This window comes from Aquarana catesbeiana, linkage group LG11, assembly GCF_042186555.1.
Source record: "Aquarana catesbeiana isolate 2022-GZ linkage group LG11, ASM4218655v1, whole genome shotgun sequence".
Classification (NCBI taxonomy): Eukaryota; Metazoa; Chordata; class Amphibia; order Anura; family Ranidae; genus Aquarana; species Aquarana catesbeiana.
The window spans coordinates 28120630-28134962 of NC_133334.1; the positions used below are offsets into that span (position 1 = coordinate 28120630).

Here is a 14333-nt window from a genome sequence, read left to right on the forward strand (position 1 = left end):
CTAGTGACCTCTGACTAGTGGTCTGTAGTTTATAGATCAGTGTGAACTTGGGGGTTGTGGCCATTGATCAGCATGCAGTGAAAGGAGGGGGTTCCTACTGAATAATGGTTGACTCTAATGCCGCATACAGACGATCGGAGTTTCCGACAACCAAACCGTGGATTTATTTCCGACGGATGTTGGCTGAAACTTGTCTTGCATACACATGGTTGCACAAATGTTTTCAGGAAATTCCGATCGGCAAGAACTCGCTGACGCACAACACGTACGACGGGACTAGAAAAGGGAAGTTCAATAGCCAGTGCGGCTCTTCTGCTTGATTCCGAGCATGCGTGGAATTTTGTGCATCGGAACTGTGTGCACACGATCGAAATTTCCGACAACAGATTCTGTTACCGGAAGATTTGAGATCCAGCTCTCAAATTTTTGTTGTCGGAAATTCCGACAGAAAATGTCCGATGGAGCCTACACACGGTCGGAATTTCCGACAACAAGCTCACATCGAACATTTGTTGTCAGAAATTTTGATCGTGTGTACGCAGCATTGGACTCCTGGGAGATCCTGTGTTATTTGTCCTCATATGGTACCCTCTTCCTTATTCAGTGAGTCCTGATCCCACTCCCAGGTCTTATCCATTCCAGAGTGATCATAGAACTGTAACAAATAAACTCTTAACACTGTCTGCACTATGTGCCAGAAAAAACGCACCAACAATCTGTGTAATTAGTCCCAAGTCTTGTATCAGTACAGGATCCTCTGCAGATGTCCCTGGAAAAATCATGCACAACGGGATGCATTGGGCTTTCTTTCCTTTCTCAGTTTCCGGAGCCTCCCTCTTCCAGTTTTCTCCAGCATGGTTTCTATTCTGTAGATCCAGCACCCAGATCTAACCTGTTCCATGGTACTCTGCCCTACCAAGACCCGTCTGTTAGTCTCCACTTCTCAGGTAAGTCTATCACTTCTCATTGGGTATCGATTTAAGTGTAGTTAGAGGGTACACATTGGCAAAGTTAGCATCCTGACAGATGGTAAGAACTTACGTGTAAACACAGATCTGCTGACAGGTGTGCTCAAATACCCTCGGACTCCAACTGTCACCACAGTAATGGTGTAATTACTCCCAGATTTCAGACTTGTAAGGTTGGCATTTAGAGAGTTACTTGTCACAGTGCTGGGGGAAGAAGCATTCCAATAATAAGTTATATTATATGACTTTGTCACCCCGGTCATGTTTACAGGCTCTACCCAAGATAATGTGGTGGTGTTTGTCAGGATTGTAATAAAAGTGATGTTTCCTGGTGGAGTCGGATCTGCGAAAAGAAAATAGAAAATACACTTAAAAGAGACAATGGTTGTATTAATGGTGGGGACAGACAGCAGGCAGAACAGCACAATGCAATCAGAATGAAGAGGAAGGCATCAGGCCTCATTTACTAAAGAGTGAAGTGAGGTGAGGGGAAGTGAACCTAAAGCCCCATACACACGGGCCGAATGTCAGGAGACATCAGCCGGTTCAAAATAAAAGGCTGACATTTGTCCCGTGTGTATGGCACCCTGTCTGACAAAAGCCGACCATCTGTCTGATGAGCATGCTGGAAAACCAGCAGCCGACTGACTCCCGATCAGTGCTCTCAGCCAATGGCAGAGAGTGCTGATCGGATTGTCCTTGCGGGGGGACCATCCCCCTGTCAGAACACAACAGCACAGCAGAGGAGATCGCTGTACTAACTACTGCATAGTTAGTACAGTGGCTCCGATCAGAGCTTTTTTTTTTCTTAAGCCTGGTACCCGCTGGGTTGAACAAAAAAAAAAAGCTCTGGTCGGAGCCACTGTACTAAAGTAAAGTATAAAGTAAAGTTGAATTATGCATCAAATAGTGGGAAGAAGAAGTTCTATTTTCTATTTCTTTAAACATGATTGGATATGTAGAGTGAAGACAGGTCCACTTTACTTTACTATACACCTGTGTACATCTGGGCCTCTTCCCATAGCAGTGTGATCATTCTCATTTCTGTACAGGACCTGGCTTCAAAAAATCCTTTACCATCTACATAATTCTTGAAGTGTAACTAAAGGCAATTTTCTTTTCTTCTAGTTTTGGATGGAGTGGAGAGGGATTGGGGCCCCTGTCAAGTTTTTATTGCTGTCTGTGTCCCTGTTAGGGAGATTCTCCCTCTATCTGTTCTGTTTACTTTTATCATCAAAAGTGAAAGTAAAAGAAAATCCCAAATTTTGGGTTGACACCAAAATATTAATAGAGGGAAAAATCTTCCAATGGGGACACTAGTTCTGGTGACACCTTGGGAACCGCTCACTTTGGAGGGATTTCCTCTCATTTTCTGTTTTGGCTATGGGATAGGAAGTGAAGGGAAATCTCCTCAATGGAGCACAAAAATACAAAAAACGAGAGAGGTTATAACTCTCTCATACTCTATCCAAACTGAAAAAAAAGTTTTGCCTATTGTTACACTTTAAAGTGGAATTCCTGCCTAACACTAACTATGCCCCTCCCCCCCCCCCCATTCTGCTACTTATGCTGAGTAACCTCCCATGGATCACAGGAGTGCTGTTTGTTCTGCACTCCTGTGGCCTGTTTTCAGCAGACAGCGGGCTGAAGCCTGCTGTAGTCTGACGTAATGAGATCGTGATCATATAGGACTGGACCGACACCCGGCTCAGCCCCTCAGCAAGCCGCTGAGAACCAGAGCGGCAGAGCAGACACCTGACTGATAGTCAGCAGCTCTCTCCTCAGGGAGCTGTGAGAACCAAATGATCAGTGATGTTTGATCGCTCAGTTCTCAGCCTTAGAGCCAGTGGTGGACAGATGCAGCATCCACACAGGTAAGCGTGATTCAGAAAATTAAAAATCCAATACTTCTCTTTTAAAGAAAAGGAATAATAATGTGCTGGTCAAGACCTGTCTTTAGTAAAAAGTGGAACGTAAAAAAGGTCATGTAAGCACCTCTGGGTGCCCTTTTTTTTACAGCCGTAAAAAGCAATCATGACAAATACTCACCTGTGGCCTTACAGAACCCTCACAACCACATTACTCATACTCTGATCATACACAGATAACACGGATCACTCGTGGATCATACTCACATGTGGCCTTACAGAACCCTCACAATCACATTCCTCATACTCTGATCATACACAGATAACACGGATCACTCGTGGATCATACTCACATGTGGCCTCTGTGGTTGCTGTAGTGATTGGACTGTTGCAGCTCCCACTGATTGTCTGTACAGTGACGGAATAATTCCTTCCTGGTAGTAAGTTAGTGAAGGTCACTTGTGTAGATGTATTCTGTAATGTCCTATTTACATCTCCTGTTATGGTGACATTATAAATGGACACGTTTCCTGATGGTGCCACCCAGTTCACCACCAGAGAATTCACCGACTGGTAATTGTTCACTGTGACATTGACAGCTTGTCCGGGAACTGGAAATACAATGTTCATAATGTTATGTGCTTTATAAGACTCATTCTATTTAGACATCTGCAGAACGAAAAAATGTGTTTAGTTTTGTTTCAATTCATTGTTTGCATGAATTTGTTTAGTTAAATTCGTTTAAATTGTTTTCGGAATTAGTTTTGTTATTTCGAATCAATTAGAATTTTTCCCAATTCGGTCAATCTGCACTCAGTTCAACCGAATTTGAAAAATTGGAATCGATTTAAATTCCATTAGAAGTTGAATTTATTCTTTTTAAAATTCAAATTTTGGAAGATGGTTATATTCTTTCTAATCCATTATATTCTATTGTTTGTTCTATTCTATTCTTTTATTCTCTGTTCTATTCTTTTCTTTTCCATTATATTCAATTTGAATTCAAATTTATTCTATTCAAAATTTTAATTTTGGAAAACGATTATTGTTATATTCTTTCTATTCTATTCTTTTCTTTTCTATTGTTTATTTCATTCCATTCTGTTCTTTTCTATTCTATTTTATTCTTCTATTCTCTATTCTATTTTCTGTTCTATTCTTTTCTATTCAAATTCAAATTTATTCTATTAGAAATTTGAATTTCGGGAGATGGCTATATTTATTCTATTCTAGTCTATTCTCTTATTTTTCTATTGTAGTCTATTCTATTCTTTTATTTTCTTTCCTATTCTAATCTATTATTTTCTATTCTGTTCGAGTTTATTCTATTCGAAATTTGAGAAATTATTATATTCTATTTTATTCTATTGTTTTTTACATTCTATTCTATTCTTTAATTTCCTGTTCTATTCTATTCCATTTCTTTATTTTCTATTATTTTTCTATTCTTTTATATTCTAGTCCTTTATATTTTATTCTCTTCGGAAATTCTAATTTGACTTGAAAACTATTCAAATTCAATCTGAAAACTATTCAAATTTGGAATATTGTTTTGTTTCGTTATTTCAAATTAGTTTAAATTCGTTACTATTGTAATTCAGAACTTCGGACACATCCTAATTTCTGAACTGCACATTTCTACTTTATGTTTAGAATGATTGATAAATTATTTACAGCATTTGCCAGACACAATGAAGTTGGACAAGAAGCAGTTCAATCTTAAACTGCATAAGGTGTTCTTTACTGTTAGAGTGGTGAGGATATGGAACTCCCTTCCACAGTTGGTGGTTTCAGCAGTACAGTGTAGATAAATTTGTGTTTCTTAGTGAACACAATGTACTGGAATATTTAAAAAATGTAGTGATATAAATACACTCACATTCAGGTCAAACTGGAGGGAGCTGATATGTTCCCTCTGTGTTTCTTCCGGGATCACTGGCTCCGGCGCTGTGACTGGCCAGAGCCACGATGACGTCACTCCCACGAATCTGCGCGGGAGCCATCCGTTCCGGTAAGTTCCGGCAGGATACGCCAGACCTGCAGAGCGCATGCGCGGCTGACGTCAGCGGCTGCATGCAGGGTCAATATCTCCTAAACCTGCACAGTTTAGGAGATATTCTTTTTACCAACAGATAAGCCTTATTATAGGCCTTATTATAGGATTACCTGTAGATAAAAATGTCCAAGCAGGGGATACAACCATTTTAACAAAAAACTATGGAGTCAATTAAAAAATGTAAATTGCAATGGACTAGTGAACACGTGTTTAATAAAAATAAAAAAATAGTTATATGTATATCAGAAAAATCAAATCATCTTTATCTGATACACCTTGGCAAAACAATAAGTACTTTTGAAGGGACACTCTCTTCCCAAACTGACAGAAGTATTTTCATGGTGTCCCCCCCACAGAGATAAGATCAGGACTGCGGCTGTACTCACCTGTGCAGGTAGTTAGTGACACCGGATCAGATTCAGTGACATTATCAGCAGCTCTTGTATATATCAGGAATGTATATGTTTGTCCCGGGATCAGATTTCCTATTGTAGCTGATTGATTGATCACTATTATATTATTTACTATTGAAGATGATGATGTGACATTTGTCTGCACTCTGTATGTGTAAAAAGTCTGAGATTCGTTCGGTGCGCTCCAATTTAAGGACACAGACGTTGAAGTCACATTAAAGTATCGTGGCTGGTTCACAGGATATGGTTCTAGAAAGTGGAATACACACATGTGAGCTTAACATAAAAGAGAGAAAAACACTTACACTTCATTGAAGGAGATACAATCTAATAGTATCAGTGTAAGGCAGGCCAGAAATGGGTCAGTTTTTTTCCATACAACCAGCGGATTGAATAAAAAAGTCTGACCTGATTCTCCCATCCACACACTTGATATGGATGGGGACGCCCTCCCCGTTCAGTCATTGTATTCTGACAATTGGGATATTTCCCCACCGTCAGAATACACTGATCAGCATTTCAGGCCATAACCTGCAGTGCTGATTGAGCAGGGAAAATACATCAGGGTGGTTGTACAGAAGTGGATCGGTGGAACGTCTTCTCTAAAAACACAAGAGCCATACATGGATCGAAATTCAGCTGGTCACTGCTGAACCAGACAAATTTCGATACATGTGTGGCCGGCTTAGAGGATCTTCCTTGACTTCTGGGTAATTTCCAATTTTAGATGACAGGAATGTAAAGGATTCAACCACTGGATTATCAAAGCACTAAATAACTTTTATTTGTTCAAATCATATCAGTTTTATGGAATGTAATTACTAGAAAATAAAGCACATCATCATTAAAACCCAATAATTTGGTGGGTAGAAGTATTACTACGAGTCTATTTTTATTGTTGTTTTGTAGTAAAATATAATAAATAATCATAATAAACTGATGAGAATGGTCCTTTGAATAATCGAATTGAATGCAATAAACGCACTCGGGTTGACTAATAGTAGGTTTTACTTCATCAGAAGTACCCAACAGTGGAATCCTGTAGATAGCAGAGCCCAGCAATATCAGGCCACCTGTCCTTTGAATGAGGGACCTCAGTAGCCCTCCCCTGTAGTGGTTCCTATGAAAAATATGAAGCATTATACTGTATAGTCTCAGAACATTAATCTCATAATACACAGAGATGGAAAATAGTTTACAAATTTCTGGTCATGGGCGGACACAGTAGTGGTAATGATTCTCAAATGCTAATATAAATAAAATACTTGTTCTATGTATTATCTATGTGCCCTATTTGAGACACATTTGTGCTCTACCAGCTTCAATGAAATCAGCAGCTGCTAATATAGAGATGATGTCAGTTCTACTTACCTTCCTTGAGCCAATGTTAACTCTGCCTCTAAGGCACGTGGTTATTCATAACCCCTGCCCACCCTGACCTCTGGCTTTGTTCCTGGTTAGCCATGTCCTCTGCCCATCCTGGCCTCTGGCTTGGTCCTGACCATCTGTGCCCACAGCCAGCCCTGACCTCTGGACTGTTCCTAGTGACCTCTGACTAGTGGTCTGTAGTTTTTAGATCAGTGTGAACTTGGGGGTTGTGGCCATTGATCAGCATGCAGAGAAAGGAAGGGGTTTCTACTGAATAATGGCTGACTCTTAGACTCCTGGGAGATCCTGTGTTATTTGCCCTCATATGGTTCCCTCTTCCTACTTCAGTGAGTTCTGATCCCACTCCCAGGTCTTATCCATTCCAAAGTGATCATAGAACTGTAACAAATAAACTCTTAACACTGTCTGCACTATGTGCCAGAAAAAACCCACCAACAACCTGTGTAATTAGTCCCAAGTCTTGTATCAGTACAGGATCCTCTGCAGATGTCCCTGGAAAAATCATGCCCAACGGGATGTATTGGGCTTTCTTTTCTTTCTCAGTTTCCAGGGCCTCCAGTTTTCTCCAGCATGGTTTCTATTCTGTAGATCCAGCACCCAGATCTAACCTGTTCCATGGTACTCTGCCCTACCAAGAACCGGCTGTTAGTCCCCACTTCTCAGGTAAGTCTATCACTTCTCATTGGGTATCCCTTTAAGTGTAGTTAGAGGGTACACATTGGCAAAGTTAGCATCCTGACAGATGGTAAGAACTTACGTGTAAACACAGATCTGCTGACAGGCGTGCTCAAATACCCTCGGACTCCAACCGTCACCACAGTAATGGTGTAATTACTCCCAGATTTCAGACTTGTAAGGTTGGCATTTAGAGAGTTACTTGTCACAATGATGGGGGAAGAAGCATTCCAATAATAAGTTATATTATATGACTTTGTCACCCCGGCCATGTTTACAGGCTCTACCCAAGATAATGTGGTGGTGTTTGTCAGGATTGTAATAAAAGTGATGTTTCCTGGTGGAGTCGGATCTGCGAAAAGAAAATAGAAAATACACTTAAAAGAGACAATGGTTGTATTAATGGTGGGGACAGACAGCAGGCAGAACAGCACAATGCAATCAGAATGAAGAGGAAGGTATCAGGCCTCATTTACTAAAGAGTGAAGTGAGGTGAGGGGAAGTGAACCTAAAGCCCCATACACACGGGCCGAATGTCAGGAGACATCAGCCGGTTCAAAATAAAAGGCTGACATTTGTCCCGTGTGTATGACACCCTGTCCGACAAAAGCCGACCATCTGTCTGATGAGCATGCTGGAAAACCAGCAGCCGACTGACTCCCGATCAGTGCTCTCAGCCAATGGCAGAGAGTGCTGATCGGATTGTCCTGGCGGGGGACCGTCCCCCTGTCAGAACACAACAGCACAGCGGAGGAGATCGCTGTATTAACTACTGCATAGTTAGTACAGCGGCTCAGATCAGAGCTTTTTTTTTCTTAAGCCTGGTACCGGCTGGGTTGAACAAAAAAAAAAAGCTCTTGTCGGAGCTTTAGTAAAGTAAACTATAAAGTAAAGTTGAATTATGCATCAAATAGTGGGAAGAAGAAGCTCTATTTTCCATTTCCATAAACATGGTTGAATATGTACAGTGAAGAGAGGTGCACTTTACTTTACTATACACCTGTGTACATCTGGGCCTCTTCCCATAGCAGTGTGATCATTCTCATTTCTGTACAGGTCCTGGCTTCAAAAAATCCTTTACTATCTAAATAATTCTTAAAGTGTACTAAAGGCAATTTTTTTTCTTCTAGTTTTGGATGGAGTGGAGAGGGATTAGGGCCCCTGTCAAGTTTTTATCGCTGTCTGTGTCCCTGTTACGGAGATTCTCCTTCTATCTGTCCTGTTTTACTTTTATCATCAAAAGTGAAAGTAAAAGAAAATCCCAAATTTTGGGTCGACACCAGAATATTATGTAGCGGGCACCTACTTTCAAGTATGTGACCTTTTTCGCTAGGTCATAGTTTCAGGTAAATTTAGGCAGGCTTGTGCCATTGCAGCAGGCCTGTTTGTTAATTTGGGATTTGAGTGGCAGGTGGCTTGTATGCGAGCATCGGCCAATCATTAATTTGTTTGGTAATGCCCCAGGACTCTCATATAAAAGCCGGGTCACATGGTCAGTGTGGGTTTCCTGTTCGAGCTTGGAGAAGCCAGCCTGGTTCCCGGAGGGGAGAGGTTTTCCCCCTGCGGGGAGCCAATGGAGCCCCCCCCTGCGAGAAGGGTGGGGAACCGGCCTCCATAGAGGAAGAGATGACACCGTACAGCATGTAGTCGCTGTTGTCGTTGGCCGCCCCTGCGAGGAAGGGAGCGTGCCAGAAAGGAGGAAAGGGCTGAAGAAATCATTGCGGAAGAAGTAGCAACTAAGCGGAGGACAACTGGGCGATCGATCGTTTATGAGTGGCACATGGACTATTGATCAAGTGAGTGAAAGCCCAAGGGAAGGGTACTGCCAGAGGCTGAGGGATGTTGGTACGCAAGTCAGTGAGACAGGTGATCATGGCCTGTGACTTTGGGTTCAGCAATGCCCCGGGATTCCAATCAGTCAAGCGGGAGGAGTTATTCAGAGTGACTTTTCTTTAGCTCAACTTGGAAGTACCACGCAGATGAGAAGTAGTGGTAAAAAGGTAGCGGTAAAGCTGCAAGTTCACATGTAGAGAAACAGACTGTCTTTAAAAAGTTCTGCAGATGAAGATGTTATTCAGAGTGACTGTTTATCGATTATTCTCTGTCAAATCTACTTCCATCTTCCCTGATTGAAGAAAACATATAGAGTGATTTCCTATTAACCGCAATGCTGCTAGGTCTTTGCATGAGAGGCAAAGAAAATATTAAAAAGCAACAGAAGAGCATCTCAAAAGAAACCCTTCTCCTATCGCAGTTCATGTTACTTAATAAAGCAAGAGAAAAAAATGCAATTTGGACTGTGTCTGGTTGTGTGGGCTGCGATGGGTCAGGAGGTAAACGTGAATTACGGATATAACAAATAATCAGCCGCTCCTTCGGGGGTAAGAGCTACAATTAATACAGGGGATAATCTTCCAATGGGGACACTAGTTCTGGTGACACCTTGGGAAACGCTTACTTTGGAGAGATTTTCTCTCATTTTCTGTTTTGGTTATGGGATAGGAAGTGAAGGGAAATCTCCTCAATGGAGCACAAAAAAACAAAAAACGAGAGAGGTTATAACCCTCTCATACTCTATCCAAACTGAAGAAAAAAAAAGTTTTGCCTGTAGTTTCAATATAAAGTGGAATTCCTGCCTAACACTAACTATGCCCCCCCCCCCCGCTTCTTATGCTGAGTAACCTCCCATGCATTACAGGAGTGCTGTTTGTTCTGCACTCCTGTGACCTGTTTTCAGCAGACAGCGGGCTTCAGCTGACGTCATGAGATTGTGATCATATAGGACTAGACCAACACCCGGCTCCGCCCCTCAGAAAGCCGCTGAGAGCCTGAGCTGGCCGGCTCAGCCCCTCCACAATCCAGCGCTCCAGTTAGCGGGGGGGGGGGAAGAGCAGACCACTGGAGACTGACAGTCAGCAGCTCTCTCCTCAGGGAGCTGTGAGAACCGAGTGATCAGCGATGTTTGATCGCTCAGTTCTCAGCCTTAGAGAAAGTGGTGGACTGATGCTGCATCCACACAGGTAACTGCGCTAAGTGAAAAAAGTATAATAAAGATATATATAGTATTGTGCAAAAGTGATACAATAAAGTAAAAAAATGCTACCAAAAAACGCCCATGTGAACAGTGGTGTGCACCATCAACCTGTTACAGGGACCTAAAGCAAAAGTACTCTGATATATACAAAATCCATATAAGATGAGTGTATCTAAGTGATCAAAAATATATAGGCAAAGTCCATACAAATGATAATGTGAGTAAGGAGAAACTCAGTAATCAGGAGAGATGGGAATGAGATGATCTTACAGCCCAAAAACTTGTGATATTATTGCCGCTTACCGGATCAGTTGGACCTCAAATTATAGAGATCATGGGAGCCTGTTGCATCAGCCTGCCGGCATCGAAATCCTCCACCTGTCTTTCAATCCAGGGATCGTGATTACAATCACCCTCAACATGCCTCCGTTCCCAGTTGATGTCTTCTATGGAGAAACGCGTCGAGTGGAGCAGCTGATTCTAATGTCATCACGTTTTATCCAGCTATTTGGTTTGATCCTGAGCTGTTGCTTCATTCGTTTTTTCAACCGTTCCTGTTTCCATTTGTTATGATTGCTAGACTGCTGTGAACATTTGCTGTGAAGTTTGATCGAAGTTTGTAAATTGCTGTGAGCTGCTGTGAAGTTTTTTGGAATAAAAAAGCCCTTTTTGAAGTTTATCTGCACTATGGAGCTTTTTTCTTATCTCCCTTGAGTGTTAACTGCTGAGATCATCCATGAGAAGAGATCTGAATCAAGGGTGATTATAACTGTTCCGGTGTGGATTGTAAAAGGAGAGAGGAGTTGGCTTCGGTCGTTGAGGGTGATTGTAATCACGATCCCTGGATTGAAAGACAGGTGGAGGATTTCGATGCCGGCAGGCTGATGCAACAGCCTCCCATGATCTCTATAATTTGAGGTCCAACTGATCCGGTAAGCGGCAGTAATATCACAAGTTTTTGGGCTGCAAGATCATCTCATTCCCATCTCTCCTGATTACTGAGTTTCTCCATACTCACATTATCATTTGTATGGACTTTGCCTATATATTTTTGATCACTTAGATACACTCACGTTATATGGATTTTGTATATATCAGACTTGTATATATCAGATACTTTATTGTATCACTTTTGCACAATACTATATATATCTTTATATGAGTTTGTATGGTTGTGTTTAATCATCATCACTGATTAATTAATGGTTGCGCGCTTGTTTTTTGGAGATCCACACAGGTAAGCACGATTTAAAAAAAAAAAAAAAATCCAATACTTCTCTTTTAAAGAAAAGGCATAATAATGTGCTGGCCAAGACCTGTCTTTAGTAAAAAGTGGAACATAAAAAAGGTAATGTAAGCACCTCTGGGTGGCTGTTTTCACACCAGGAAAAAGTAATCATGACAAATACTCACCTGTGGCCTTACAGAACCCTCACAATCACATTACTCATACTCTAATCATACACAGATAACACGGATCACTCGTGGATCATACTCACATGTGGCCTCTGTGTTTGCTGTAGTGATTGGACTGTTGCAGCTCCCACTGATTGTCTGTACAGTGACGGAATAATTCCTTCCTGGTAGTAAGTTAGTGAAGGTCACTTGTGTAGAATTATTCTGTAATGTCCTATTTACATCTCCTGTTATGGTGACATTATAATTGGACACGTATCCTAATGGTGCCGTCCAGTTCACCACCAGAGAATTCACCGACTGGTAATTGTTCACTGTGACACCCACAGCTTGTCTGGGAACTGGAAATACAATATTCATAATGTTATGTGCTTTATAAGACTCATTCTATTTAGACATCTGCAGAACGAAAAAATGTGTTTAGTTTTCTTTAAATTCATTGTTTGCATAAATGTGTTTCTTTTCTTTTATATTGTTTATTTTATTATATTCTGTTCTTTTCTATTCCATTTTATTCTTCTATTTTCTATTCTATTTTCTGTTCTAGTCTTTTCTATTCAAATTCATATTTATTCTATTAGAAAATGTGAATTTCGGAAGATGGCTATATTAATTCTATTCTAGTCTATTCTCTTCTTTTCTATTGTCGTCTATTCTTTTCTTTTATTTTCTTTCCTATTCTAATCTATTATTTTCTATTCTATTCCAGTTTATTCTATTCGTATTTTTTTAAATGGTTATATTCTTTCTATTTTATTCTATTGTTTTTTACATTCTATTCTATTCTTTTATTTACTATTATATTCTATTCCAAAAATGTCAAAGCAGAGGACGTCAGCGGCTGCATGCAGGGTCAATATCTCCTAAACCTGCACGGTTTAGGAGATATTCTTTTTACCTACAGGAAAGCCTTATTATTGGCCTTATTATAGGATTATCTGTAGGTAAGAATGTCCAAGTAGGGGATACAACCATTTTTAACAAAAAACTATGGAATCAATTAAAAAATGTAAGCTGCAATCGACTAGCGAACACGTGTTTAATGAAGAAAAAATAGTTCTATGTATATCAGAAAAATCAGATCAACTTTATCTGATACACCTTGGCAAAACAATAAGTACTTTTGAAGGGACACTCTCTTCCCAAACTGACAGAAGTATTTTCATGGTGTCCCCCCCCACAGAGATAAGATCAGGACTGCGGCTGTACTCACCTGTGCAGGTAGTTAGTGACACCGGATCAGATTCAGTGACATTATCAGCAGCTCTTGTATATATCAGGAATGTATATGTTCCTCCCGGGATCAGATTTCCTATTGTAGCTGATTGATTGGTCACTATTATATCATTTGCTATTGAAGATGGTGATGTGACATTTGTCTGCACTCTGTATGTGTAAAAAGTCTGAGATTCGTTCGGTGCGCTCCAATTTAAGGACACAGACGTTGAAGTCACATTAAAGTATTGTGGCTGCTTCACAGGATATGGTTCTAGAAAGTGGAATACACACATGTGAGCTTAACATAAAAGAGAGAAAAACACTTAAATTATTATTATTATACAGGATTTATATAGCGCCAACAGTTTGCGCAGCGCTTTACAACATCGGGGAAGACAGTACAATTACAATACAAATCAATACAGGAGGAATCAGAGGGCCCTGCTCGTTAGAGCTTACAATCTAGAAGGAAGGGTCAAGTGGAAAAAAGGGTAGTAGCTGTGGGGGATGATCAGATGGACAAAATGAAAATACAGTTGTTAGATGTGGGTAGGATAGGCTTCTCTGAAGAGGAGGGTTTTCAGGGATTGTCTAAAAGCTAAAAAAGTAGGAGATAGACGGACAGATTGGGGTAAGGAGTTCCATAGGCTTGGAGAGGCTCTGGAAAAGTCCTGGAGATGAGCATGGGAGGAGGTAATGAGCGAGCTAGAAAGCAGGAGTTCTTGAGAAGAACGAACAGAACAATTATGTTGGTATTTTGAGACTAGGTCAGTGATGTAGCTGGGGGCATAGGTGTGGATTGCTTTGTAGGTAGTTGTTAGTATTTAGAATTTAATTTGTTGGGTGAGTGGAAGCCAGTGGAGAGATTGACAGAGAGGAGTAGCAGAGACTGGTTGGTAGCTGAGAGTGGTTGGTAAGGTGGATGAGTCTGGCAGCAGCATTCATGATGAACTGAAGGGGGGATAGAGTATACAGAGGTAGGCCAATGAGGAGGGAGTTGCAGTAATCGAGGTGAGAGATGACCAGCGAGTGAATTAAGAGCTTTGTTGTGTCCTTGGTTAGAAAGAGGCGTATTTTGGAGATGTTCCGGAGGTTGAGGTGGCAAGATTTGGGCAGTGATTGGACGTGGGGCTTAAAGGAGAGTTCAGAGTCCAGGACTACTCCCAGGACCTTGGCATGTGGGGATGGGCTGATAGTTGTGCCATCAATTTTGACAAAGAGATCAAGGGAAGAGGCACGTGGGGGAGAAAATATGATAAGTTCAGTTTAGAATAGATTAAGTTTGAGGAAGTGGTG

At 41.0% G+C, this 14333-nt stretch overlaps 1 protein-coding gene across 1 annotated transcript in view; it reads right to left on the reverse strand.

The window, feature by feature from the left end:
- The window catches only part of LOC141111678 (fibronectin-like), a 159442-nt gene that overhangs the window by 17095 nt on the left and 128014 nt on the right, over window positions 1–14333 (reverse strand). The window contains 6 exon segments of the mRNA XM_073603828.1: window positions 1042–1311; window positions 3190–3447; window positions 5279–5554; window positions 7452–7721; window positions 11903–12160; window positions 13033–13308. Coding sequence (XP_073459929.1) covers window positions 1042–1311; window positions 3190–3447; window positions 5279–5554; window positions 7452–7721; window positions 11903–12160; window positions 13033–13308 — 1608 coding nt within the window.